General features: G+C 43.9%; 1 protein-coding gene across 1 annotated transcript in view; it reads left to right on the plus strand.

Annotated features, from left to right (window-relative positions):
• Positions 1-6,137: 6,137 nt before the first annotated feature.
• Positions 6,138-27,789, plus strand: part of XPO1 (exportin 1) — a 34,634-nt gene continuing 12,982 nt past the window's right edge. The window contains exons 1-12 of the mRNA XM_036379907.2: positions 6,138-6,206; positions 6,753-6,808; positions 10,402-10,533; positions 14,140-14,241; positions 18,050-18,122; positions 25,424-25,485; positions 25,563-25,607; positions 25,695-25,876; positions 26,352-26,400; positions 26,494-26,613; positions 26,718-26,846; positions 27,407-27,565. Coding sequence (XP_036235800.1) covers positions 10,408-10,533; positions 14,140-14,241; positions 18,050-18,122; positions 25,424-25,485; positions 25,563-25,607; positions 25,695-25,876; positions 26,352-26,400; positions 26,494-26,613; positions 26,718-26,846; positions 27,407-27,565 — 1,047 coding nt within the window. The 5' untranslated portion in view covers positions 6,138-6,206; positions 6,753-6,808; positions 10,402-10,407. The remainder of the gene's footprint in view (positions 6,207-6,752; positions 6,809-10,401; positions 10,534-14,139; positions 14,242-18,049; positions 18,123-25,423; positions 25,486-25,562; positions 25,608-25,694; positions 25,877-26,351; positions 26,401-26,493; positions 26,614-26,717; positions 26,847-27,406; positions 27,566-27,789) is intronic.

The following is a 27,789-nucleotide window of genomic DNA, read 5'->3' on the forward strand; positions in this document are numbered from 1 at the left end:
GCTTTACTAGAGGAAGGGGGAAATGTCTTACCTTTGCCTTCTGACCCCTTTTCAGCATCAGCACAATTCACATGAATATGGCAAGCCAGGTCTGGCTAACAGAAGACTTCAGTTAGCAGTGAGACACCAAAAAGGTGGCATTTTTAAAAGACTGCAGATGGAGAATTTCTTCCTTGTAATATAGAGAGGTTTTTCCCAGTATTTTTTCCCAGTTCCTTCTTAGAATCTGTTTTTCATGGATTTGTACATAGAGTGAAAAGTTATTTTACAGTTTGAAGTTTAATGTCTAAACCTTTCTGAGAGATATTTTAATTATCTCAAACTATTCATCAACTGACTAACAGTTGATGCTTTTAGGAAGTTTATGGATGAATACATCCCTATCTGGCTTTTCCTTGGTCGCGTTTTACACATTTCACACCTTTACTCTCTCAAGTGTTAATCACCAATCATCTCTGAAATGGTGCCCATCTGTTTAAAACACATTGATAATGAGATACCCAGGTTCAGCTAAAATATTCTTCGAGTGCTCTTGAAATTACTTCAGGCCACCTTCCTGCTGCTGTTCCAAGCAATGCCCACAGATGCTCCCTAACCGTGTTGTCCTTTCCTTTGCCCTGTCACCGAGCAGAGGAATATTTAATTTGCTCTCCACTTCCTCCCTGAGCTCTATTTCCCAAGTTCTCCCTTGGACTGACTTCTGATTTCCCCCCCAAGGACACATCAGCTTTTATTTCTCCTCCATTCTGTTACATTCAATTTCCTGTTTCCAAGATTTTTAGGTTATGTTTTATTATTTCTTCCTACTTGTGTTTGTAACACCTGACTTATGATCATCTGCAAATGTTGTTATTATTCTTCTTACATCCAGTCTCTCTGAAATCATTGATCTGGGATATTCACCAAAACAGACAGTTGCTTTCTTCCACGTAAGAATAAATGAAATTAAATGCAAAATTTGTTTGCCCTAAGACATGGTAAAGGTGGAGTCAAAAGTAATTAAAGAATAAAGAAAGTACATTAGAAGCTCTCCCAAAATAAAAATAAAGCCATTAAGAATGGCAGCAGATGCTCAATGAGAAGAGGGATGCTCAGGCAGGATTAGTTCTGCCATTTCTAGAATGACACGAGGCAAGAGTGGAAGGACAGAACAAATTCTCTGCATTCCTTTCATTAGCCAAACATATTTCCTGGTCCTAGCACGTCAATAACCCCAGAACAACGTGGGACAGCTGCAGGAGAAAGTGGAAACTGCAAGGCACCTTCCCCTCTTTGAGAAGAAAGCCCTGGCAGTGGACACAGCGTGGTCAAGGGAAAATCAGCAGCCAGGACACGCCCCCATAAAGGCAGGGATGGGAAAGGGCCTTTCCTGCAGGATGAGGGGGAGGCTGGAGCTGTTTACAAGGACCCCGACATTCACAGATTGTTTCACTTGTGTGTTGCCCAGACATCCTTGAAGATTTACAGCTGGCAATTTCCTCTGAATGCCTCATTCCTTTCACTTCAGCCTCACCCAACACCTGCCTTCCCTTTGCCTTATTTCCCCAGCTCTATTTTATTCTCTCCCTGCTCTTGCCACCTACAAGTCTCACTTCACCATCCAAGATATGATTATGATCATTATCAATTATGGTACCAGCATGATATTTTTCTTTTATTTTCATGCCTCCTCCCTCAGCTTTCCCAGATGCACAACACCAAATGCTGACACACCATTCAAGAAAATAATTCTGGTTCTGAAAAACCAAATTGACCACAGCTAAAGGAGATGCTCTGCTAAAGCAAATTTACAGGAAGTATGTCCAAAAATAAAACAAAAAAGCTTGAAAGAGTAAAAAAAACCAAACTGCATAAAAGGTAAAAGGAAGAGCTCTCTAACTCCAGGGTAAAAGTTAATAAGCACTGCCTACCTATCCACATAACCTTTATTTTGTGACACTGAGACCTTGGTGGCCCATCCCATCACCCCTGAACAGGGATTAGACAAGCACTCAAAATATATTAACTCCCACAAATTCCCCTGTGAAGAACAAATAGACCACAAAAGCTCAGTTGCTTAATTCTGCTCACATGGTACCCACTCCCTGCTTTGCTTTGTCCTACTGGGTCTCCCCTCACCCTTTTTTTTTTCCAGGCTGACAAAGCCCAGCTCCCTCAGCCCCTTTTCCACCTTGAAGATGGGCTCTGCTGGACTTGCACAGGGTTTTCCACATTTTCTTGTGCTGATGGAGCAAAGCCCAGGCATGGGGTGCCAGATGCAGCTGCAGAGTGCCCAGCAGAGAGAAAGAATCACTTCACTTCATGTCCTGGTCGTGCTCCTTTTGATCCAGCCTAGTGTGCAGTTAGCTTTTATCACTACCAGGCCACACTGCTGACCTGAAACCCAAGCAAATTTTTCTATTGATTCCAGCAAGGCTGAAATACCAGACTGAACATCTAATAAAGGAGCCATCAAACAGGGAGCAGTGGCAACAAAACAGCAAGCACAAGCTTACAGCAGCTCCTGATAGCATGTGTGGGAGAAAAGCTGTGATCAGATACACCCACCCTGCTGAAACAGCTGCTTTTTACTGCCTGCCCCGAGTTCCTGAAGCAGCCTTCACCTGGCTCCTTGCAGAAGGGGAGTGGGAAGAGTTCAGCTCTCCCAGAGCACAGCTTGCAGGAAGATAGGAAGGCTATTAAAAAAAAAAAATAAACGTGTTATTTGTCATAACAGTGATGAGGCAGGAACCCTCCCCTACTCAAGCACAGGATTTAGCAAACAAACTTTAGCAGAGCCAGCCCCTGCTGTGTTTGTTACTCCTGCCATTTATTAAAACCACATTGCAATCTGGGCATTAGCAGCACCTGATGAAGTTGCGAAGCTGCATCTACTCCCAAAATAGTTAACATGCATTTAAGAATCTGATTTAAGGGTTTAAACATTTTTCTCTTACATGTTAAGAAAATAGAAGTGACCCTTCTGCACAAGCAGAACGAGTTAAAAGAATTTGCCTTTGTGGTCTCTTACATCAGTTTGTTTTGAACACCAGAGCTAGCTAGAACATCAAAACACACATAGGAACTGTTTATTCTGAGTGCTGGAGTTACAGCCCTGCTTTTAACCCACCAGCAGCTCTCTATGTTCCTCCATCCTACTGGAATCACTTTCAAATCCAATCCCAGCAGCTCCAGTGCTATCTTCAATTACAGTCACTCTGCAGAGGCCAACCCCCAGAGCAACACAAACAAGCTGAATTAAACAAAGCACTGTTGCCACCCTGACACAGATGTGAGCAGGATGCAGTTCCTTTTAGGCATGATAAAAAATAAAAGAGACCATTCACATTCCAGCTCTTCAAGCCTTAAAATCTGCAGAAGCTCTCCCAAGAAAGTGAACTGGGGAATTAAGGGCAGTAATACATCACATGAAGCCAGTGTTACATCACACAGGGTCTGCTTTGGCACCACACCATCTTGCACCCTCTGGGATTCTATCCAAAACACAACTGTGTGTTTGAATACAAGATTTCCCCAGCTGTCCTAGGAGCAAAGTAAAGCAAGCACATAACACACACCCACAAAATGAAGATTGAGGAACAGGAATCCCCACAGCACTTCTAGAACTGGTCAGGCAATCAGAACAGTGTAAGTATGTGCAATCGTATTTATTTATATGAGCATGTTATGGTTTGCATTGCACTGGCAATCTTTTGGGGATGGCTACAGATGCCTAACTTTAAACTGCTGCATTCTGCAGAAGGCATGGATTAAAAAGATTCTGTGGAAAAAAATAGAGGTTTTGAGCCGCATCCAGCAGCTACATGGCTGAGCACACACTATCTGTAAACTTAGAAAGCCAAAAAAGGCTTCAAAAACATAGTTAAGTGTGCTTCTTATGACTTGTTAGCTACAGCACAGCACCTGCCTGCTAGATACAAACTTCACACCAGTGGTAATTTAGCCACTGCTCCCAGGCAGTCTACATACCAAAAACTCTATTTATTTTTCATTTTAAAACTGTACAAAAGTGCTTAAGCATCCCTGCCATACCCGCAGCCATAGTGCAGGCAAACACCACCTCAGCAAGTCTACAGAGAAAGTTTCCTTTGGAAATCACCCAGAGGGCATTCCACAAATCAGAAGTATCACTTCTATAACAAGTTTCACTGACCAGTGTAATGCCATCCCAAAAACAAAGTAACTGCTTGAATTGAAGTGATGAAAGAGCAAGTTTGTTCCTAGAAGGGTACTTAAATACTTCCTAAGAGTAGCCTCCTCATAGAAGCGAGTCATAAGTTTCTACAGCTATGGCTTTTTCAAATAAGAAGGTAGGACTGAAGAAAGGAATCTGTAGGTACAGAGTAGATTCAGTAGTAGGAGCTTTTCCACGTGGAAGTTGGCAAGCACCTTCTCTGCTCCTTCAGGCAGCGATGAGATGAAGAACCACAGCATGCTGAGCTTGTGGTGCCCCAGAAAAACCCCAAGCTTGCCCCTATTCACATTTGGTTACCTACTACACCTCACACAGCTCAAGACTTGGATAAAGCTAAAGCCAGCCTTGCCTGAAGCACGCTTTGGAGGGCTGCAGGACCCCATGGACAGAGGCACCTTTGGAAGGCAACTGGACACCCCGTGCACAGAGGCATCCTAGAGGAAGGATCACCTCACTCACAATCTGCATAGGCGTTGGTGGAGAGCACAGCACTGCTACAGTAAGGCACAGCAAGCACCCACCGAGGGCTGGGGCTCCTGCTGCTCACAGGGCCACTCTACAGCTGAGATCTTCTGCTCCACTCCCGCCCAGAGAAACACCTGTGGGGTAATGCCCACCATTTCCACAGAGCCCCCACGGAGGGTGCCCCATCTCCCTCAGACACGGCGCCTCAGCACGAACAGGATGGTGCTTGAACCCCTTCCCCTCACGGGCCAAATCCCCGAACCTCCTCCCCTCACTGGCCGGCACCCCCAAACCCCTTCACCTCTCGGAGGGGAGAGGCCCCCAAAACCCCTTCACCTCACTGAGGGGAGAGGCCCCCCAAACCCCTTCACCTCTCGGAGGGGAGAGGCCCCCAAAACCCCTTCACCTCTCGGAGGGGAGAGGCCCCCAAAACCCCTTCACCTCACTGAGGGGAGAGGCCCCCAAAACCCCTTCACCTCACTGAGGGGAGAGGCCCCCAAAACCCCTTCACCTCACTGAGGGGAGAGGCCCCCAAAACCCCTTCACCTCACTGAGGGGAGAGGCCCCCAAAACCCCTTCACCTCACTGAGGGGAGAGGCCCCCAAAACCCCTTCACCTCACTGAGGGGAGAGGCCCCCAAAACCCCTTCACCTCTCTGAGGGGAGAGGCCGCCAAAACCCCTTCACCTCACTGAGGGGAGAGGCCCCCAAAACCTCTTCACCTCACTGAGGGGAGAGGCCCCCAAAACCCCTTCACCTCTCTGAGGGGAGAGGCCGCCAAAACCCCTTCACCTCTCTGAGGGGAGAGGCCGCCAAAACCCCTTCACCTCACTGAGGGGAGAGGCCCCCAAAACCTCTTCACCTCACTGAGGGGAGAGGCCCCCAAAACCCCTTCACCTCTCGGAGGGGAGAGGCCGCCAAAACCCCTTCACCTCACTGAGGGGAGAGGCCCCTCAGCCCCTTCCCCTCACGGGCCGCCCGCCCCGCTCCCGCTATTGCGCCTCAGGCACGCGCCCGGGGGCGCCCAACGGCCGCGCCTTTCCCGCCCCCTCCCGCCGCAGCCCCGAAAGCCGCGCTCTGGCGCGCGCGTCACGCCGCCACCACCGCTGACCAATGAGAGCACGGCCAACCCTGCGCCCGCGCTTTACGAGCACGGAGGCGGGGCCTGTCTGAGTGACAGCGCGGCTCGGCCTATCGAAGAGCGGCGCCCCCCCCTTAGCGCGCAAAGCGCTGCTGGAGAGGGGGCGGATCCCCTTGGCTTACCCCCCCCACCGCCGCGCTCTCCCCCCGCCCATCCGAGGCGCGCAGCGGATTGACAGTCCGCCCGACCAATCGCTGTGGCGGCCGCCTTCGCGGCGGCACATCCCGGGGCCAATGGGAGCGGCGGCTGGGCGGGGCCCCCGAGGTTTCCAAACGCTCCGCGGCGCCATGGGCTGAAAACTAAACCGAGATGGAATCTCCCAGTCTGAACCGGTTTGAGCCGGTTCCGAGCCTGTGGCATTAGGAGGGGGAGACGCGCCGCGCTCAGTCCCCGTCGCCGCTGCCGCGTGTGTGACCTGCTCGTAGGGGACCCGTAGCTGAGGGGGCGAAGTTTAGTGCGAGCCGCGGGGGGGGCGGCGGGAATGGGGGCGAACTGAGCGCCGGGCGGGGAGGGCGGCAGCCGCAGGGGCAGCGAGAGCCGGCGGGGCCGGGCCTGGGCGGCGCGGGAGGCGCAGCCGGGTAGATCCCCCCGCACCAGCGAGGCCGGAGCGCCGCGCCGGCCGCTTTCCCGGGGCTGAGGGGAAGGCGCGGAGCCGAGCGCGGAGCCCCGGGGGCCGCTGCGGGCGCCTGGTGCAGCCAGGTCGGGCACGCTGCGAGAGGAGGAGTGGCGCCACTAACCCCGACCCACCGCCGAGCAGGGAGCGCTCGCCTTCCCCCCCACCTCCTGCCGTGGTGGTTTTTTCCCTCCTTCTGTGCTGAATTTTTTTTCTCCTCCTTCTGAGGTCCTTTTTTTTCTTTTTTTTTTTTTTTTTCTTTTTGGGAGGGGGTTATTTTTGGTGGTCCTTTTTTATTTTCCTTTTTTTTTTTTTTTTCTTGTGGCGTGTGGTGGTTAGAAACTTGGCTCGCTCGCCCCTACTTTCTGAAGGAAGAGGCTGTGAGAAACCCCTAGGTAAGCCAGGGTTGGGGGGTCGCGATGGGCAGCGCGGAGGGGGCACAGGGGGGTGTTTTGAGGGACAGAACGGGGGGATGTGCCCGTGCACAGGGCCCTAGAGCCTGGCCTGTGCCTGGAGGGATGTGATGGAGCCCGTGGAGAAGCCCTGAGGGGCGGGGGTGCGCTTGGATGGGGTTCGGGGTACGAGCATCCCCGGCCTGGCCGAGCGCAGGCACGGATGCTGCGGGAGATGCTCCTCGTTAGGAGGGGGCCGGGTGGGCTGGGATCGGGCACGGGTAAACCCGGCGACATAATCTGTAAATTATTAGGAGTGGAAGTTTCCAGAAATATTTTTTTGTGTGTGTGTGTGTGTCTGTGCAGCAGTATTGAAACGTCCGCCTGGATCACGTGGGGAGCCCTGTATAGAGCGCAGGGCTGGAGCCCAGGGGAGGAGGAGGAGGAGGAGGAGGGAGGGGCTGCGGGGCCACCGCGCTCCGCAGGGCCCCGGCCCGCCCGACCCACCGCCCGGGCCCGCTCCCCGCCGGGCACCGGGGCCCTGCCGGCCCGAGCCGCAGCCGGAGCGGGGCCCGGGAGCCGGGGCGCTGCCCGCCCGCCCGCCCGCCGGGGCGCTGCGGCAGGAGCCGGGGAAGGGCCGCGGCGCTGGGTGGGTGTGAGTTATTTCCAGCCGAAAATGAACGCTCCGAGGGGCCGGGCAGATGTTGCTTAATCCGTCTCGTCCTTCTCCTTCACGTGTGTGTGTGTGAAGGAGCGAAGGGAAGGGGCGGTTTCGTTGCCATTGCTGGTGTGTGGAGCGTGATGCGGACGCGTTTGTCGTGCGCTGCGTTTCAGAGGCACTCAGCCCTCCTGGGTGGGATTTACAAGTGATGCAGCTAATTCCTTGGAAGAGGGAGGAAATTCATTTGCATCGCCTGCTTGGAAATGGGGCACAGTGACTCTTCCAGGGTGGGTTTGCTTTTTTTTTTAGGCGCTGCCCCCAATGAGCTTTAAATATCTGGGTTAAAGGTACTGGAGGATTCATGGTAAATGCTCAACGTTTCTTACTGTTAAGTGCCCGCTGTTATTCCTGTGTGTTACATGCTAAAATGAATCGGGTCTACCACAACAAGCTAACTGTTGTGTTAAAGGTCCAGGGTCATCGAGAGTTGGGATAACTGTGTAAACAGTGCTGTAAATGCAGTTCTTTTGACCTTCGGTAGATGTCACATTCTTGCTGTGTTGTAGTTCAGATTTTTTTTTTTATCGTTTGGTTTTTATTTAATTTTTTTAAACTTTTTTGTTTCTGTTAGCCCATTTATTGAGGGACTGATCAGTGGCGGTTCTTGGAGCCGAGGCTTAAATCTGTTCCGGAGTTCAGGCATGATGGGGGAGGGAAAAGTGTAGGAGTACAGTAAATCAGAGATTACGAGCTTCATGTGGGTACAGGGTTAGGAGTGGGAGATGGAGTTGGTTGCAGGTGCTGCTGGCCACAAAGCCGCCATTTCTGTGTTTCGGCTGCCGAAGTAGGTAGGTCATTTTGAAGATAATGCTGGGAGTGGCGAAGGGCCCTATTCAAAACATTTCCTTTCTGCTCCCATGTGTTGAATAACTTCTCTCGGTCACGCTGCTCCTCCTTGGCGCTCTCGGGCTGGCCTGAAAAGCACCGAAAGAGGCTCAGGCCTGGAATGAATGGCCCTACCTGAGTGCACGACATTTATTGTAGTTCGGGAACCGCTTTCCCGGCTCAGCCGTGGAGGCCAGATGTGGACGAAAGGGGCGTGCCTGGGAGCATTAACTGCTCCGAGCCCCTTGGTGGGTGCAGGTTCCTTCCAGGGTGCTGCTCGCTGCCCCTCACTTGCCAGGTGACGTTCTCTGCGTCCTCCTGAGCCAAAGGAATAAATGAACAATGAAGTCAGCCTTTTCTGCTGCTGTGTTTCTCGCTTCCCGAGTTAACATCACAATTTTGCAAACATTAGGAGTTCAAGGAGGGAAGAATAGACATGGAGTATTAATTTTAATTTATTTTGTTCCCTACTTGATGTTTGTTTTCTCCTGGTTTTGCAGGAACATCTTGTAAAAAGATTTGACTGAATGTTGAGCTGAAGCCCTTAAAATGGTTGTGTTGATGTATTACTGAGTTTTCTAGTTGAAAACGCAATCAGAATATTTGGATTTGAAGTTATTTATATATATAGAAGTAACAGAAATTCCTTGACACTACTTGCAAATACACATTTCCCAACAAAAGATTTTCCTTGTCTGGATGCTGCAGTAAAACTTTCACTTAATTAGTAATTACTGGGGTTGAGGCACAGGTTTGTCTTGCTCCCTCCTTTTGAGCATGACTTGAATACGTAAAGCATGAAACAAACTCTTCCTTACACATGGAGCTATTTAGTGAGAGCACATCTGACTTTATGGGGTGTGTTCCTGGAAGAGTTTCAGCAGGTTGTATCTTTCTGAGCATGCAGATGGCTCTGCTGTAACTTTTTGGTTGATCTTGCTCTTCCCAGACTCGTGGCCGTCTGAAGGGAGCAGTTTCCTGTGGGATCTGTAGGCTTGCAGGGTTTGGAAAGGAGGGTGAGTGGCACAGAGGTGCTGTAGATGGCAGGGTGGGAATATGAGTTAGAGTTGCCATTTTCTGTGAGAACAGGGCTATAAACTTGATTGTTAGGGGTTTCAGCGTGGGGGAGGTGGAGTGGTGTGAAAAAGGTAGAGTATAACTTACCATCAAAAATTCTGTGGGTTCTGACTTGTTTTCCTGCTTTTCACAAATGTCTTTATCTTGCACCAGTCTCTGGCTGGTAAAGAATCTCACGCACCCCACCTGACTCCCTTTGCATAATATCAGGGCTGCTCTATCTAGGACAAAGAGTTAATGCCTGGGTCCCTGGGTTTAGGGGACCTGAAACCTCCAGTAGAATTCCATTTCAGTTTGGAGTGATCTCACATGGCACACAGAGCAACCTGCTGATTTAACAATCCCTGGGCTTCGTGGTCTCAAAGTGCCTTCAGTCAACTTAGTTTCAGTGGTAATTTTTTACTTGGATGTGGTTAACTGGTAAGGTGGTTTTCTTTTTTTTCCCCAACAATTTAAAAAATGCCCTGGGGCTAATTTCTTGCTGTGTGTGTAGATCACGTTTCACCTCCATACCCAAGCGTTTAAAAGCTTTTGGAACTGAATCTTCTGAATGTGCGTGTTGGCCTTGGGAACTCGATACTGGCTGAGGTTGCCAGTCTGGGTTTTGGTTGTAGTGAGACGAGGCTTTTCGGCCAGCAGACATGTGGGGGCTGATAGCTGCTGTGAAATGAGCCCCAGGGTGCTGGTGACACAGCCCATCCTCTGCTCGGACTGTCATTGTGTGTTTTGCCTGTTGACGACCCGGAGAGTTGTGCTGTGGTAGGAATGGGTGAATTTGTCAGGGAAAAGAAAAGCTTGTCCTGGTATGTGCCCCACAATCAAAGCAGTGTTGTACCCAGTGTTATCTATTGCTGCTAACATAAGCATCTTGTTTCAATGAGACAAATGAGATAAGTTGAAGCACTTGCTTTGCAGCTACAGCTGATAATAATTTCTTACAATTGATCAGTTTTTTTTTTAATTTATTTTGCAGTAATCTATGCCAGCAATTATGACAATGTTAGCAGACCATGCAGCTCGTCAGCTGCTGGATTTTAACCAGAAACTGGATATCAATCTCTTGGACAATGTGGTGAACTGCTTGTACCATGGAGAAGGTGCACAGGTAAGGTGGACTTGGAACATGCATTTATTGACCATGTTTAACCTTACAGCAAATCAGCTGAGCAAGATCAATTCACTTCAGGAACAATTAGTAATATTAGTGAATTTACTGAGCTAGTGACTGGAATATCACTGGCAGTCACATGAAATGTGAATTCACATTGAAATGACTCTTGGAGAAATGTTTATTTGGTGTGTGTTCATTTCTAGCTTGCCTTCTGATGTTGAGAATTATTAGCAAATATGATTGCTAAGCACACTTGGTGCAGCTCACCTTTCCTGACTCAGTTTTTCAGGAAGGCCTGAGCTACCTGTTACTTGTTATCATGGACAGGATTGTGAAGCCATGAATGTAATGTTTGCTTCACTGAAGAATTGTATTTAAAAGAGAAATCTTTGTGATGCTATTACTGTGTTTGTATTTATAAAGAAGCATGTCATGCTGCATATTTAATAGAAGAGTTTGTTCCTTTCTTGTGTCTGGGCTTTTTTATTTTCCATTACAGTTTGCACAGGTTCTTCTTGCATTCATTCCTTTGGACTTAGTGGAGATTGTGAAATATTAAGTTGAAATGGGAAGACTGTGCTATTCTGTGTTTGCATATATTGCCTTGAAAGTGAATCTTGTATTGCCTTTTTTAATCTGTGTCTTGAATTTCTTTGGAAATGAGACTTAAATGTTGAGGGCAAGTATTGCTACAGAGGATGTTGGCATAGTTTCTCTCCTGGCAGATTTTAATTGTTCAGGCTCAACAAATTGGGAGTTTCAGTGTCAGGCATCTCTTACTAAGATAGTCTTGCACAACAATAAGTGAATTAAATGGGACAAAGTAGCTGATGCTTTTCTATTCTTTCCAGCTGTTAGAATAAATAATTATATACTTGCATATACTTGCTTTGTGTATCTTTTTAGGGGAAAAAAAAAAAGCTTTTATAAAGATTATTAATGTGAATTCCAATAGGTTGTTTTTTGAAATATTTGCATTTTGGCTGTCCTAAATTCAAACAGTTACTTGCTGTAATTTTTTAAGTGCTTAAGAATGACAGAAAACTCCGTGTAGCTTTTGCCTTAGAAGTATGGACACCTGTAGCACTTGTTTTGTGATCTTTTACTGCCTGCAAAACAGGTGATGCTTATAATCTTGTTTGGTTTGAAAAGAGTTGAAAAAGTTGGGAAGGCTTGTAGGGAAAATAAAGGATTAACACTAAATACAGTGATCAAATTGCCATTGTTCTGGCATTGTGAGAAGTTGCTTCACCTAAAACAGCTGGGAAAACTCTCCAGTATTTAGAAAATCAAAGCAATAAAATGCAGAAATTCAAGAGGTGGTGTTTAACTGGCAAAAGTAAATTATCATATGAACTTATTTAAATAAATGTACTTACACATGTCGCCTCAATGAAACTTTGATCAGCTGTTTTAGTACCTTTCCAAACTGGAGACATTTCAGGGAATCTGAGCTTTTTCCTCTTCCATGGAGTTAAAAAAAGCAGGGAAAATGATTCTCAGTGGAGTCTGACAGCTCAAGTCGTTTACTGAAGAGTGAGAGGAATAATAGGAGTTGAGGAAAGTGAATATTAAAATTGAGAGATTACCAGTGGTTTTCCTGGAACAGGTCAGGGTAATGTCAGGGTGAAACAGGTTTAGAATGCAACCTGAATGGCCTGTGCTGAACTTGCTTTCAGATTCACCTGCCTCCTCCTTCTGCTTAGTTCTTATCTCTGCTTGCAAAACTGTTATCTGCTGATCTGTATTGGGCAAGAAAGAAGCTATTTTCTGTCCTGGAGATTTGAATTTTTTTCTCTCAGCTTTTTTGGGTATACTTCTCTGAAAAGAAAGAATGTCCCCACCCCAGTGCAACACATGACTAAGGAGATTTCATGCAACTCAAAAATGTTTACCTGGACTCATCCCAGCCTATTAATTCTATTCATTTGTTAGATCTTCACACGTCCAGAAAGATTATTTGAAAATTCCTTTTTGGTACCAGCAACATGATAAAGCTTTGTTCTTGATTAACCATTAGCACTAAATTTGTGCTGTTTATGAAACTGCAGGGTTGGGTGTCCAGAAAAGGGGTTAGTGGGTATGAGAGTAAACCTCTCAGCACTGGGAGAAGGATATGGACTGTCTGTGTTTTATTGGTGTTGAAATTTGATCCTGGGATATGTTACCAGTATTAGAAGCAAACAGAACAGGAGGCCAATATAAAAACACACTTGCAGATTGAAACACAGCTATTCCTTCCCTTTTAAAACCAAAGTGTATTGAAAGTGCTGGTTCTTCTGTTTGGTTTTTCTCAGCTCTAAAGTCACAGTGGAGCAATGGGGCTGTACTGGTTGTGGTCTTGAACAGAATATTTGTGTGGTACTTGTCCATACCAGATCTGCAGGCACTTGCTGGTCCAGTTGCTCCACTGTGCTCAATTATATCAAGTAGGGGTGCAAGTGGTGTTGTACAGATAGTTTAGACATCCTTGCCCTTTTCTGTTGAGACCTCCAATTTTACTTTGTGAATCACATGCCAAATTTGTCAGTTTGTTGTATTGTGTATATATGGATTTGGGGTCTTGATTGGGTTTCTAAGTTGAAAATAGAAGTTTTCTTACACCAGTTGCTGATGAGACTTGGATGAGACCAGAAAGCTGCATGGCTGTAGTGAGTTCTGACTGTTGCAGTTAGTCCTAAAGCAAAGCTTTAACTGCTCTGTAGCTGTCCAGTTGGCTCTACAGTGCAGTGAAACAATGAATTAAGTTGTTAATTGTGTTGTGAAATGTCCACCTTGGTGAGGCAGTGCCTGGTGCTTGCAGGGGGTGCAGTTTGCAGCAAGATTTGTCAGTACATGGCACTTCTGGAAATGGCTGACATCACTTGGGCTCCCTAAAAATTCCTGAGGACATGCAGGCTTTTGAAAAGGATATCTAAAATGAATTCAGCTATTTCAGTGTGTAATTGCTTCAGATGAGGTTTTCAAGAAACTGCAGCATCTAGGACAGTAATTGATAATGTCAGTCCCAAGGCAGAGCAAACCATTAGTGTCACCAGCTCCCTTCCTCCTGCCAGCAGGTTTTTATTAGGGTTTTGTAGGTTGTTAGGTACACCAAGGATCCCTCAGAAGTAGGGATTGGAGACCTCTAAAGCTTTGCTCTGTGGTTCTTCAAAATAAAATCAGTTCTGCAGCACAAAACAGTGTTCCTGGAACCTGGCACTTTGTGTAAGTGTTTCCACTGGAACTGGAAAGTTTGGGTGCCTGAGAATCAAGTTTTATCTAGAAGGCTTTGTGGAAGGGGAGGGAACTTCATTCCCTAGTAGGTTTTCCCCACCATGTGTGCTGTTCCTGCATGTTTGCTGGTCTGGATGAATCACTCAGGATGGAAGGGTGGAAATGAGGAATTACTGCCCTGCATCAAGTGGCTTTTGGAGTTTGGTTGTTAGTGAACTTCAGCTGTCACAGAAGGAGGCTTGAGGGACTTGTTGCTGCTGGTTGAGTTCTGCACAACTCTTAGATAAGCAATTTAAATGGAGTGTTACATATTGATGTCTTCAGTGACAGTATATAACTTCTTAAATAATCTAAATACTTTTTTCAAATTAAATTTTTTTTCAGCAAAGAATGGCACAAGAAGTGTTGACTCACTTAAAAGAACATCCTGATGCGTGGACAAGAGTTGATACAATTTTGGAGTTCTCTCAGAACATGAATACCAAAGTAAGCAAATTAACTTTTATTTATTTGGTTTTCCTCTTTCTTCCATTCATAAACTTTGAGGAAGGTATCTCATTTTTAGCCATAGACTTTCTTGATTCAAACCATATTTTTTTGATTGTCTTGTTCGCAAAGATTGCTTTAAGCAAGAACTGTAAATAAAAAAATATTCAGACCTCATTTTACATTGCCAAGAGTTTATCCCTCCCCCCTTTTTTTGAGGATGAGCTAAATTGGATACACAGAATTTTTTCAAGGCACATACAAGCATTATGCCAGTTGCCAAGATTGGTATTGTGTCTATATAAATCTGAGTAATGAAAAGTCTCCTAGAGCCACATTTTGTCCTTGGGTAAGTGCTTGGCTGTGTGTGATCATAATGAAAGCCACGTGCACGTAACTGAGGAGAAAATTTGTCCCTAGGTGTGTTAAAGGCAAAACAAACCTCATTAGGCCAAGGTTTTGGGCAATCAATAAAGGTTTAAGCACCCCAAAGTTTATAGTACATCAGTTCTTTGCTACTATGCAGAACACATTTGCTTTTCACTGCTGTTGGAAATCCATCCATCATGGTAGAGGCTAAAATGGGCAGCACTCAGGGCTTTTTCTGCAATTTGAAATGCTGTACCTAAGACTTGTGGAGTTTGAGCCAAAAAGATGAGCAAAATGTGTTTTCACTGTCTTAAGCTTGATTATTATCTCAAATAACTGACATGCATGTTTTTCTGCTGGATACATACTGTGTTCAAACAGAAAAAAAATTGTGTTTGGATGGTTTCTGAAATCATGTGGTATTCATGAAGCAGTTCATATTTTTTTTTTTCATTGCTCTCTGAAGTTGAGGGGAAAGCAGTTTAAAGAACTTCCTCAAAGTAATACCTTTAAGCACCTTTAAGTAACAGTGTTTGCCTGTTTGCTTGCCTGGTAAACTTTGCTTTTTATACTGACAGACATTACTAATGTTTAAGTTGATTTATCAACAGTATTTTTAAAAACTCAAATTTGTCTTGTGAAAAATGAGATGATTAGAGGAACAGAAAGAAAGCAACAGGTAAAGAATTCTTCCATTTACATAAATTGCAAATGATTTGGTGCTAAATTTATGCACTATGACATTTGGCTTTTATGCAATCATATTTTTTCTTTAATTAAAGCTGTTAACACTACCTGATATTAATCATAATGTTCCATTATGTTGATTGCTTGTAATAGGAAGAAAAGGGGTGTCTTCCTGTGCAACTGACACAGCTAGGCTTTGACGGCAGGCCTCCACAAGGTCTACCCTTTTGATTCCCTTTAACTGAATTCTGTTCATCAATTGTTTTTTGTTTCTTGGGAGGTGGGAGGGAAAGGGATTCGGTGCATAAAATAAGTAATAAGGGTGCCATAGAAATTTCTACCACAGGGATCATTTCATGCTGGGTTTTTTGGTTTTTTTTTTTGGAGTCTTTTGCTGTTGCCTGTCCCTCATCTTCATAACTACTAGTGGTAGACAATTAGCAAACCAAGAGCAAATTAGTTTTTGAAAAGCTTCTGTGTTACACAGAGATAAGGTGTGTTCACATGTGCTGGTGCAGTAGTTGATGAAAAGGCAGGACTTGGTAATTGGTATCAGTGACTTTTTTGGGAGTGGAGTTCCTCATTGTCAGAGAAAGTAGAGTAATTAGAGCCATCAAATAAATGAGACAAAGTCAAGACCCCCTGCAGGATGTGGGGCTGCTGGAGCCCTTGCAGTTGGTGTGGCAGAAGGATGTGCAGCTGAGGGTTGTACAGGGATTTTGCTGCTGTTCAGTGTCACCTGTGAGTGCCAGAGTATTTTTGGGACTGAGGAAGGAGTGAGCAAGGCACTGCAGAGGGCAGAACTGAAGGCACAGAAGAAGGAGTAGAAACCTTTGCAGCATGAGCAGCTTAAAGTCCATGAACCCAAATGAGATGTCTGAGCAGGTAATGAGGGATAGGTGTGGCACATTGCTAGAGGTGTCTGTCCTTTTCTTTGCCTCCAGGAAATTCTCAGTGAGGGAAAAGCCCACTGAAGATGAGATCTGTCCTTAGTCAGTTGTTAAGCTTTTCATTTAAGTTTCATTTGGTCATCTAGTGTTTGTTTAAAATGAAAAGTAGACTTGCCATTCTGGTGTAAAAGCTAAATAAGTTCACTTGTGGAAAAAAGTTTGGGAGAAAATGAACATTTCTAGTTAGTTGATACCTGAAAAATTAATGTATGTGCCTGTAGAACATAGAAATTTCAGTAGAGTTTAGATGTGCTTCAGGAAAGTTTAGCACTGTCTGTTATTAAAATTCATACTGTCAACATTGTTAGGAGCTTTTGTAAGTTTATTTTGTATCATGAGCCTGGATCACTTGCAGATGGTGTCTGTAGATTTATAGCAGTGGCTGAAATCAATTCCTGTGAAGCATTTTACTTAAGAATATTTTTGCACATTTTCCTACATGTAAATTCCCTTGATTTCATTCAGCTTTTATGTCAAGTAATTAAATAAAACTTTCAGGTTAAAATCTAGTTGATAAGCTTTTGCTGCTGACCGTGGAGGCAATAAAAATACCCTGCCAACTTTCTGTGATTCAGAATTTCTGTTGGTGCCCAGGGTTTTGGAAGGGGACAGAATATTTTGCAGCTGCAGGATGTGCACCTGAAATCTCCTGGGACTGGGATCAGATAGGGAAGCGAAGGGATGTAGGTTATGTTAAGATGAGAACAGCAAAACTGCTCTTTCAGTACAATGTAGCCTGGGACAGTCTACATTGTGTATTTTTAATGAAACTGAAGTCTGGATGATCCCTTTGGTGGAAATGCTAATGATCCTACTTTGTGTAACAACTAACCATTTTAAAGAGGAACTCTTATTCTCAGCCAAACTTGGAACTGTGAAAACTCGAGTTTACCTTTCAGGCATTGATTTTTTTTTTATTTTTTTTTCTTCCTAATTCACTGTAGATAAAGTAAATGCAAAACTCCTCATCCCCTTTTCTCTCCTGTCTATTCATGCTAATGGGGTTTTACATATTAAAGTTTTTTGGTTGTACCATGACAAACTTCTTTCCCTGTTACTGTGAGTCGGCAGTAGGGACAAATGGGCAGAGGGAATGGCCATTTGCAACGTTAATGGTTTGGGTAAGAACATAGGAAGGAATTCCTGAAAGGTAAAATGATTTCCAAGAGCTTATTCACGTTTTTATTGTTCTTTGACTGAGCACAAAAGTTCATCTTTAAATATTAGAAATAGCTGCCATATTGGGGTGGGGATTGAAATTAAATAAACCTGTGGGTTGTCTTGCTGTTCCTAAAGTAACACACCAGTGAAGTTTGGGAGATAATTTCTCTAGAAAGTGCCAGTGTCAGGACATGTGATGCTAAGACAAGATTTTTTTTTTGCAGCTCTTAGAGGAACAGTAGGAAGCTTGAGCCACCATCCAAGCTGCTAAATATTTTAGGAGCCTGGTTGTGTTAATACTCAAACTTAGGAGCAGTCATTTGTGATACAAATTCATATCTGGCTGCTGCTTTTCCAGATAGCCAGAATTGTTTGCCAGAGGGCTTTTCATTATTGTTCTTCCCCCCCTCCTGGTGTGAGCATGATCAAACAGCAGGACTTAGTGTAGCCAAGAATAAAACAAGAAAATACGATGCATGAAACCTCAGTAAATGGGTGACTAGACATATATTTAATAAAACTGTTAGTTTAAGAATCTTGAAGTCTTAGATGTTAAGTGTGAATGTCTGATTGAATGAGAGTCCTGCAAGTTAGTTAGTCCTACAGAAATGTACTCACATTTTGTTCTTCTCCAATTTCAGTATTATGGACTGCAAATCTTGGAAAATGTGATAAAAACAAGATGGAAGATTCTTCCAAGGAACCAGTGCGAAGGTAGGGAGGGATTTTTGTCTTTTCCTCAGAACTTTGTGTATTAACTGAGATTTAGACTGTAGTCTCTAACATTCTGTCATGTGTTATGGTATCTTGAATGATGAAACCACATCTTTCACTTTTGTGATAGTGATCTCAGTGGGTTGGTGAGCAGCTGAAATTCTGTAGCTTTGTGGAAAAGGTGTCACTGATAGTTTTGCAACATATGAGGTGAGCCACTGGCATTGAGGTAGAGATTTTCATTCCCTGTTCTTGGCACAGGAGGTTTTGTTTCCTTCACCCTCTGGAAGCTGTGTGTGCAGCCCCAAGCAGACTCTGTGGCCCCCTTGTTACCTTGCGTAGGTTTGTTTTATTTTGAAATGGTCAGCAGTTACAATGATTTTAACATGGAAACACCAAGTGAATGGCCTGTCTTACCTGGTGGTGCTCACTCATTCTGGTAGGCAGGGGGGCACTGTGCAGTTGGCTTTAGTTCATGAGCTGTGTAAGCAGGCAGATTGCTGTCATTGGTGCAGGGTAGGGTAAGCCCCAGTCTCCCATCAGTGCAAGGAACTGGAAGTCTGTAAATCAATTCTGTGTTTAGTTTATGGGTTTCCCCTCCCCTGTAGCTTGCAGTGTTGCTGACTTCTAGACATTGCCTCCAGTAAATGGAGGTACCCCTGTGGTGCAGGGTTAGTGCTTTTCACGTGCCTGGCTGTCAAGTCAGCACGACTTGGACTTCAAAACATTAAGTGCAACCACTTCAACTTCTTGACATTAAATGGTGTCACTCTTCTGTACTTGGTTTTTTACTAAAAGCTGGTTTTGGAGCTGATTAAAATTTCCATATTTGTGTTCTGCTGAGAGCTTTTATTAACCATGCTGAGACATGCTTTAAATTTTTACTGCCAGTGCTTAGGTTCTGAAACTCCATTAATTAAACCAGAATTTGCAGTGTTGATGAAAACAAATGCATAGAGAGAGACTTTTACACTTCTGTGCTTATTCCTCCTTTCAACTTTCCCCCTTCCCTTCCAACTATAGGTTGGCAAAGGGTAGCTGTCTTTGAAAGTAAAACTGAAAGTGAAGTTTCCATTCATGCTGCTGTTGGAGGTTTCTAGGGAGCAGCTTTCAGCTAAGGCTCAGACAAAGCTATGCCCTTTTGAGAAACTAAAAGAGCACCTCAGTTAGCTGAAGTTAACTGTTCTTTGTGCTTTTAATTACTGGAGTGTCTCAGCTCAGTCAGATTTTGTTACATCCCTGACTGTGAGCTGACTTAGCTTCAGCATTTTGAAGTTGTTGGCCTGTGGTTTTTGGCTGTGGGAGCAGAGCAGCAGGAAAAGGAGACAGGAGAATTGCCCACTGGTGGAGGGAGATGTAGAACAGATGTCACAGGATGGACCTAACTTGATAGTTTGGAACTGAACAGGTGTCAAATACAGGATGTGATTCAAGGGTTCAGATTCTTTAAATTCATGCTCTTAATGCAGAGGAGAGCTGAGAAGCAGTGGTGGTGGGATGAGGTGCTGCTGCCTGTGCTTTGGGTCATTTTGTCTCCAGCCGTGACAGCGCTGTTGGGTGGTTCCTGCCATCTAAGAAAAAGCAATAACTCTTACTTGTTACAAGGCAAAATCAAGTTACTGTCTGTAGGTGTGCAGTCATCTTGAGGTATCCTACTCTTACTTTTGCTGGCTTACATATCTATGAAAACTCCAGAGGAAATAAAAAAAATCCTTTATAACAACAAAAGCGTGTTGTTTGTTCAGCTTTGAAAATGTTTTCCCTTTGACAGAGGCAAACTAAAATTGTGAAATTGACTTTTATCCTGTTCTAGGGAAACTAGATTAGTGGCTTTCACTTGTGTGGTAGAAGAAGGAACCAAATGTGTTTTCTGTACCATGGCATTTTCTCCAGCTTGGCCTCAGTGGTGTAGGAAGGAGAATCTGTTTCATCTCTAATCCAGTTTGATCTGGTCTGTGGTAGTTGTTTTTTAAATTTTTTTTTATTTGGCTGATGACACTGGCTGGTACAAAGGAGCTGCTCCAGAGCTCATTCAGGTGGCTTGATTACCTGGGAGATAGCAATGCTGGTTAAATTGAGGTTTCCTTGACTCCAGCCACTCTTTGGTTGGCAGGATTTTCCTGTTTGAAGTGTAACTGGTGGAATGTGTGTGCAGGAAACTGAAACTCAGTGTACAATGGAATGCTTAGTGACAAAGCAAATCATGCAGGCTTCAAATCAGTTTTACCTTATATCATAATTTATAAAACATGGCTTCTGCATGTCTGCTTGGTTTGTGTAGTAAATACAGCTGACAAATCTTACAAATGTTGGTGAGGAGGAAGCTGAATGCATTTCTGAGGAAACCACTGTTGCCCCTTTGTAGCAACAGCAGTGCTTAAGAGTTAAACTCAAGATCAGATCTGAATTAAATGGTCAGTGAAAAAACCAAGTTTTTGAAATTACTTCCGTGAAACTTGTTGGTAGAAATGAAGCAATGTTGCTAATTACAGAGCATGAAGTGTAACTTTTTTACAGGTTTTTTTTGTTTGTTTTTAACAAGTTGTACATCAGAATGACTGGTTGGGCTGTGAGGTTAGCCAGAGGTTTGTTACTGCTTCTGTGTGTGTGCTGAAGGGTTTCAGCTTCCAGCCTTGAATTTCAAATGCAAGGAGGAAAATGCTTTCTTCAGATGTCTTCTTTAGACATGAAGCTCTGAAGTTTTTCTTTTGTTTTAAAATAGCTTTTGGGTTTGAGCTTTTCTGGCCCTGCTGGCTTTTAAGTTTTGTAAAATAGCTTTCTGTTCCTCAGGTGGTGGTGTTTGTGAGCACTTACAAAAAGTGAGTTTTATCTTTCCAGAATTCTGAAACAAGAATCAGGCAAAACAATCAATTTACAATTCTAAAATACTGATGTTTTGGTGGTTTTCATTGATTTTTGGTTTGCTTTTGGAGTTAGCAGTGGGAACTGGTTGGTTCTGTAGACAAAAGTGGAGTTTATGAGGCACAGAAGGGGTAAAATTCAGTGAAATCAGATGCCTGACCTGCGTGTTCAGCCTTGAGACATGTTTGGTCATAGCCCCCAGCGATGGTTAGCCTTGTCTGGGTGATTTATTTAGTCCTGGGAGGGTGCTTGGAATGGCTCTTCCACGGACACAGATGATGTCATGTGGTTTTCATTGAAGCTGGCTGGGGTGCTGATGGATTCCAGAACATCCCAGGCAGTGCTGAACCTGGCTGCTGGCCAGGCTCTTGTACCATCATTCTCAAGTTGAATTCTGGGTTTATTGAGGTGTGCTACTAAATTGCTTTAAACTCTGATATCCTTTAGAGTTGATTGTTTAATAACACTCCGAGAGGATGGCATTTGATTAAAGTGCTGTGGTCTCCAAAGGATTTTCTGTGGCAGTGTGAAAACCTGCCTGCAAAGAAAGGCTTTTTGGTCTCCAGTGCAGTGATAGGTTTCATTAATCCTGCATTGTGAAATGAAAGACTGTTCCCCTGAACAGAGAGAGCTTGTCTGGAGTGTTTGGAGCTGGAATGGATAAAGCACTTCTTCATTATGAAACACAAATTGCTTGTACAACTTTGCTCATCCTGAAATGAAAGTGAAGTGTTCAGAGGTGCACCTCAATGTTTTCCAGGAAGGTCCTGGAGTTGAGTGCAAAGCTTTTGATGCAGTGGAAGCTGCTGTGGAGGAGGTTTGGCTGTGCAGTGATGAGATATTTTAATGGAAATTCCTGGCCTGCTTCATGATCTTTGCTTCTCTGTAATGAAGAGGGGATGAGCTACATGGCACTTCTGTGTGTGTGTGTGAAGACAAACTCTGTGCCTTTTCTGTTGGAAAGCAAACAGATCATGGATTCAGTTCACCAGTAAAGGTGATTGTGGGACTGTATGGGAAAGCATTGTTTCTTAACACTAAAAATAAGATATGGCATTTGGACTGCATTTTGGGACTAAACAGTTCAGTGTAACTGTGTATGCATACAAACGTCCCCAGAGGGGACAGCTCAGCTTTAGCATTTGAAATTCTAATTTTGATTGCAAAATGTTAATTTGCTGAGTTACGTTGCCCACCTGATTCATTTGTGCCTATTATACTTTAATACAAGCAGAGACTTTATGGATCTTAGTAAATTAGAGTGAGCTTGCATCTGCAGCACCAGCTAGAATGATTTTTGTCACTTGTTAAATGCTTGTGCTGTGATTGCACAGAAGGCTCTGCCTGTGTGCCTTGAGGACAGGAGGGGTTGTTGCAGGTGTGTGTTTGCTGATTGTGTCCATGGTTGTTTACCTGCAGTGCTGGGCTGTGACAGGAGCTCAGGGTACACAGAGTGCAGGAGAGCTAATGGCTTCCTAGAGCACTTCCAAAGGTTAAACTGGAGGATATTTCCTCAAGTTCAGGCTGCAGAAATTACTCATAATGTGACGTTCCTCGCTGTCCCAGTTCCACTCCAAGCATTGCAGAGCTTGGGTCACTTGGGAAAGCAACTTTCCCTCCAGGAAGGTTTCAGTTTTATGGATGTTTGCCTCTCTGTCGAGGAGCAGCTTTCACAGAAGGATGACAGTATCTAGTGGATATCCAGGAATGTTCTGCAAGGCCTCAAGTTCATGCCCTTGCTCTATCATCCCTTTTATGGGACTTTGTACAAAAGCACTTCTCGGGCTTTACTTTCTAGAAAGTTCCAGCAGTGGGGCTGGTCCAGGCCTGGAGCAGGGGCTGCTCCCTTTGGGTGTCCTGAGATCAGTGCAGTTGCAAGGTCGGATAATCTTTGGAGAGCATTTTGTGTGTCCTGGGTGTTGTGGTTGGTGTGGCTCTTGTTTTGTTTTATTGGAAGGTCTGTTTTCCTGCACTGTCTGTCTCTTCCTGCTTGGCTCAGTGAAGGGCTGAGCTTGGCAGTTGTGGTGTTGGCCTCTTCAAGACTTGTTCAGCTGCTTCTGTGATGGAAGGAGACCTTCTAGGCAGTGGTTGTGGGGTTTGTGCATGTCCTGTGCTTTCCTTTCTAGCATTGCACTTCCTTTGAAGTTCCCCAAATGCACTGCTTTTAGCTTATCCCATGGATTACTGCCCCTCAACAGTTTCTTGGACATGTTCTGCTGGAAAATGCTAATAAGCCTCTGGGTTGATTTTTGTCAGAATATAAATTTGACATATATTTGTTCTGATGAAAATTCTCTTTCCTATGGAATAATAAATAAATGAGCTACTAAATATGGAGCAGGAACCAGAACACTTGAAGTTGAAAAAGTATAAAATGACATCTTGTGCCAAAAGGAGCATTAGAGAATTGGATAGCTGCTGCTTTTAGGGGATTAAGAATATGAGTTTGTTCACTGGATGGACAATCTCAGGAGCCAGCAGCGTGATGTGTGAAAGGGAGCAAACTTTTTAGGTTGTCTTTTGAGCAGTGGTCACCAGTTTTACTTTTATTTTTATATTTTAAATAAAGAAACTGTGAAGCAGAGCAGCTGCTCTCCTGTGCTGGTCTCAAGGCCGGATTGATGGCAGCACAACATTGGAGTTGTTAGTGAACAGCTCAATGCCATTGATGCAGCAAGATGGAAAATGCCACAGATCTGCAGTTGGAACTCTAAAAGCAATATTAACTTTTTAAATCCTTTTTGAAATGCAAAGAGTTGCAACAGTAGGCTTCCCTTAGTGGTTTGGCAGATGGTTATAACAGTTCAATTTCTGGCACTGCAAACCTATTTCCATACTGTTGGGGGGCCTTCATCTCTCATTTGCTAATTACTGTGATGCTTCAGCAGAAAGTGTGTTTTAGGTTTAAAACATCAGAGTTTTAAAACATCACCAAACACCTGTGATGCTTGGTGATAACTCTTAGCCAGTGCCTGACAGTGATACTTCAGTAATGACCATTCTCCTGGAGCAGTGGGGATTGATCCCAGCTGATGATGAATAGTTCCACTTGCAATTGGAACTACCTGCAGAACAGCTCCTGTCTAGTATGTATCTAATGGCTCAAAGTCTGGATCTAGTTTTTCCAGATTTCATGAGGGTGCAATTAATAAATTGTCCTTTCCAATCCTCTTGCTTAAGCCTGAAATGGAAAAAAAAAAAAACCCTACTAAATTTAGTCAAGTCTTAGACAAGTTTTGAAACTTAGAATAGAGGGTGTGGATTATGTCTCCAACAGAAGACATTCTTCTGAAAGTGACAACTTCTGCAGTCTTCAACACATGCATGTTGTCTGCATGAGTCAGCTGACTTGTCTTGTAGAAGAAATGATTGAAACAAGATTTTTGGGTTCATGAATTTGAATAGAAAAGCACCCAGCAATTCTCAAACTTCCTTTAGACAAGAAAACACTTGCCTGGTTTGAAGTGTGGTGTCAGAGCTGAACTCCTGGAATGTTCACCTGGGTCGGGACTCCAGGCCCTCTGTGCGTGCCTTTTCCTGGATTTGGGTGGTTTTGTACAGAATGGATATTGTCACTTGGAAGTCATTGTTCCCATGGGTTTAGGAATTAGGAGTGAGCTGAGGGTTAAGTGGCAAAAAAAAATTTTGGGCAGTGTCACTTCCCCACAATGATTGGGGTTTTTCTGGTTTTACGGTGGAACTGAAAACTCTAAGATAGTTAAAAAATATTAGTAGAAAAAAAGAAACACAACAAAATGAGTAGTTCTAACACACTGTGTGTCCCTGGCTGTCCAATTGCCAATGTAAGGTAAAAAAAGAAAAAGCAACAAAGCAGAATTTACTGAGATGGTGGACTCACAGCATCCAGATGTGCTATAAAAGCCAGGTGGTTCACACTCAAATTGTGCTGTATTAGTGAATGAAGGTTTGAGTTCTGTTCCTGTAAGATTTCACAGGAGAAGCTTTGCTAAGCTCTGACTTTAAAATGCTGTGCATAGGAATTCCTGTTCTTAAAATGGGTCACCTGAGTGGACTGGAGCATCTGTGAACTTCTGCCTGCAGTGCAGGTGATGTGTCAGAGCTTTTCATGCACTTTAGCAAACCTGGCATTACAACTGGAGTTACACTTGGGAAGTTCTGTTTATTCTTGGAGTTCACTTACAGATTACTGCAAGGACACTCTAATCCTCAGTCTTTTGCTTCATTGAAATAGTTTTGGTGTAAAGCCATCTTGTACATCTAAAATATCCCCTGTCAGGATTGATAAAGGTGCATTTTCCCCATGTAGCACACAAGAGGGATGCTCACTGACTCAGGCTTGTCTGGCCTGGTAGAGGTGTTTCTGGTTGAAAACCATGAAGAAACTGAATTCAGAAATACTTGTTGCTGCGTCTGTGATATCTGGCATAGCTGAAAATAAATCCCTTCCTCTTCTGCAGGTATTAAAAAATACGTTGTTGGCCTAATTATCAAGACCTCATCTGACCCAGCGTGTGTAGAAGTAAGTGAGGAATTCTCAGGGGAGGATGAGGGAGGGGAGCGTTATGCAAAACCTGACTCCTCTCTGCTCTTTTCCAGAAAGAGAAAGTGTACATTGGGAAACTGAATATGATTCTTGTTCAGGTAAGCCAGAGTTCATAACAGTTTGAACCTTGCTGTGAAGTCTGTGCCTTTGCTGTGTGTCTGACGTGGGGCTGGCTCCCTTGGCAGATCCTGAAACAGGAGTGGCCCAAGCACTGGCCCACGTTCATCAGTGACATCGTGGGGGCCAGCAGGACCAGCGAGAGCCTCTGCCAGAACAACATGGTCATCCTCAAACTGCTCAGTGAAGAAGTGTTTGATTTTTCCAGTGGCCAGATCACTCAAGTAAAAGCTAAGCATTTGAAAGACAGGCAAGTATATCTGTTTAAATCTTGATGAGCAGAGTAGGCTCTGTGCTTGCTGCTAAATAGTTGCTCTCACTTGGAGCCTTTGTGTGAGCACCCACAGCTGTGTAATTCCATTTCTGAGCCCAAGAGGGTTAGTGATTTTTCTTTGAAGCACTACTCCTTAGGGGATCCCTAACTTCATTTTGTACACACAGGGTTTGTACCTTGCTGCAGGTAGCATCTGTTGACTGATGGTTCCTATGCTTTTAACATAGCTTTCAGCATTGACTGGTTGGATTTCCTTCTTTTCTTAGAATTGAGCTGCAGGCTTCAAGCTACCTCAAACATGGATTATTACCATGAAAATGGGGATAAACCAGGTGGCTGTAGAATGCCTCTATGGCATCTAAGGTCCTCTTAAGGACCTGTCCTGTGAGCATAGATATTTTGATTTATGAAGTGTGGAAATACTTAGTTTTCAATTATTTTTTTTTTACAGCATGTGCAATGAATTCTCTCAGATATTTCAGCTGTGTCAGTTTGTGATGGTAAGTCACATTTCTTTAATGATGTTTTCAAACTTCCCCCCCTTTGTGCCTAGCAGTGTCACAATGCCATAAACTCCAAAATTTCATTTACAGGAAAACTCCCAAAACGCTCCCTTAGTCCATGCAACTTTGGAAACTTTGCTACGATTTCTGAACTGGATTCCTCTGGGATATATATTTGAGACCAAGTTAATCAGCACACTAATATACAAGGTATTCTTGCAAAGAAATGATAGCTCTTAAAATCTAAATACAAATTGCAGAAAAGATGTACAACACTTCTATAACGCTCTTTTATTTTTTTCTTCCCTCAACAGTTCTTAAATGTCCCCATGTTTCGAAATGTCTCTTTGAAGTGCCTCACAGAGATTGCAGGTGTCAGTGTAAGCCAGTATGAAGAACAGTTTGTAACACTTTTTACACTGACCATGATGCAGTTAAAACAGGTAAATGTTTATCAGAAATCTCCCTTTGAATTTCATATCACAAAATCCATTTCTGTAGAAAGTTGCCAGGTTTATGTTCATTACAGAGCTCTTGATAGGAAAGGTATTGTTCTTTGGTGGTGTTTGTGGCTTGATCAGAAGATGCCAAGTGTGTTTTTCTGAACTTGATCCAGCTGCTTTTCTGCTCTATTGCTTTGATTAATTTGAGAAATATTTTGAGCCCTTGGGCTGTCTCATGGGGAAATGTGAACTGTATGTCTCAAGATCTAAACTGACCTAACTTCTGCAAGTTTCTTTTTAATTTTTGGAAGAGATAAAACCATACATCAAATTTGTATAATCTGATCATTCCCTTCTGAGCAGTTCAGATTCAGGTACATGAGTCCCTTCCTCAGTGTATTTATATCATAAGTGGATGGGTGAAGGGTTTTTTTGTAACAATCTTTTCCTCTGTTGATAATGATGGTCCATCTTGAAGGTTCTTTATAAAAAACAAAAAGCAGCATACTTGTTAATACAAAGTATAAAAAGAGAAATTCTTGACGATTTCTTTTTGTCAGATGCTTCCTTTAAATACCAATATCCGACTTGCATACTCCAATGGAAAAGATGATGAACAGAACTTCATTCAGAATCTCAGTTTGTTCCTCTGCACGTTCCTCAAGGAGCACGGTCTACTTATAGAGAAAAGGTTAAATCTGAGGGAAACACTAATGGAGGTAAGCAGCTTGGCTTATCTGCTTCAGAAATGTAGCAGGTGTGTTCTCATGCTCAAAGGATGTGATATTAATGCAATTTCTAGATCATTTTCATTCAAGTTGGGAAGAGAAAAAAACCAGTCAGAAATACAAAACCCCCTCAAAAGTTTGGTTTCCTAGTATGCTTCAATGGCCTTCTCTTTTCAATGATCCTTTACCAGTGCAATGTCTGAAAACTTAACTCT

This window comes from Molothrus ater, chromosome 3 (genome assembly GCF_012460135.2).
Source record: "Molothrus ater isolate BHLD 08-10-18 breed brown headed cowbird chromosome 3, BPBGC_Mater_1.1, whole genome shotgun sequence".
Lineage (NCBI taxonomy): Eukaryota > Metazoa > Chordata > Aves > Passeriformes > Icteridae > Molothrus > Molothrus ater.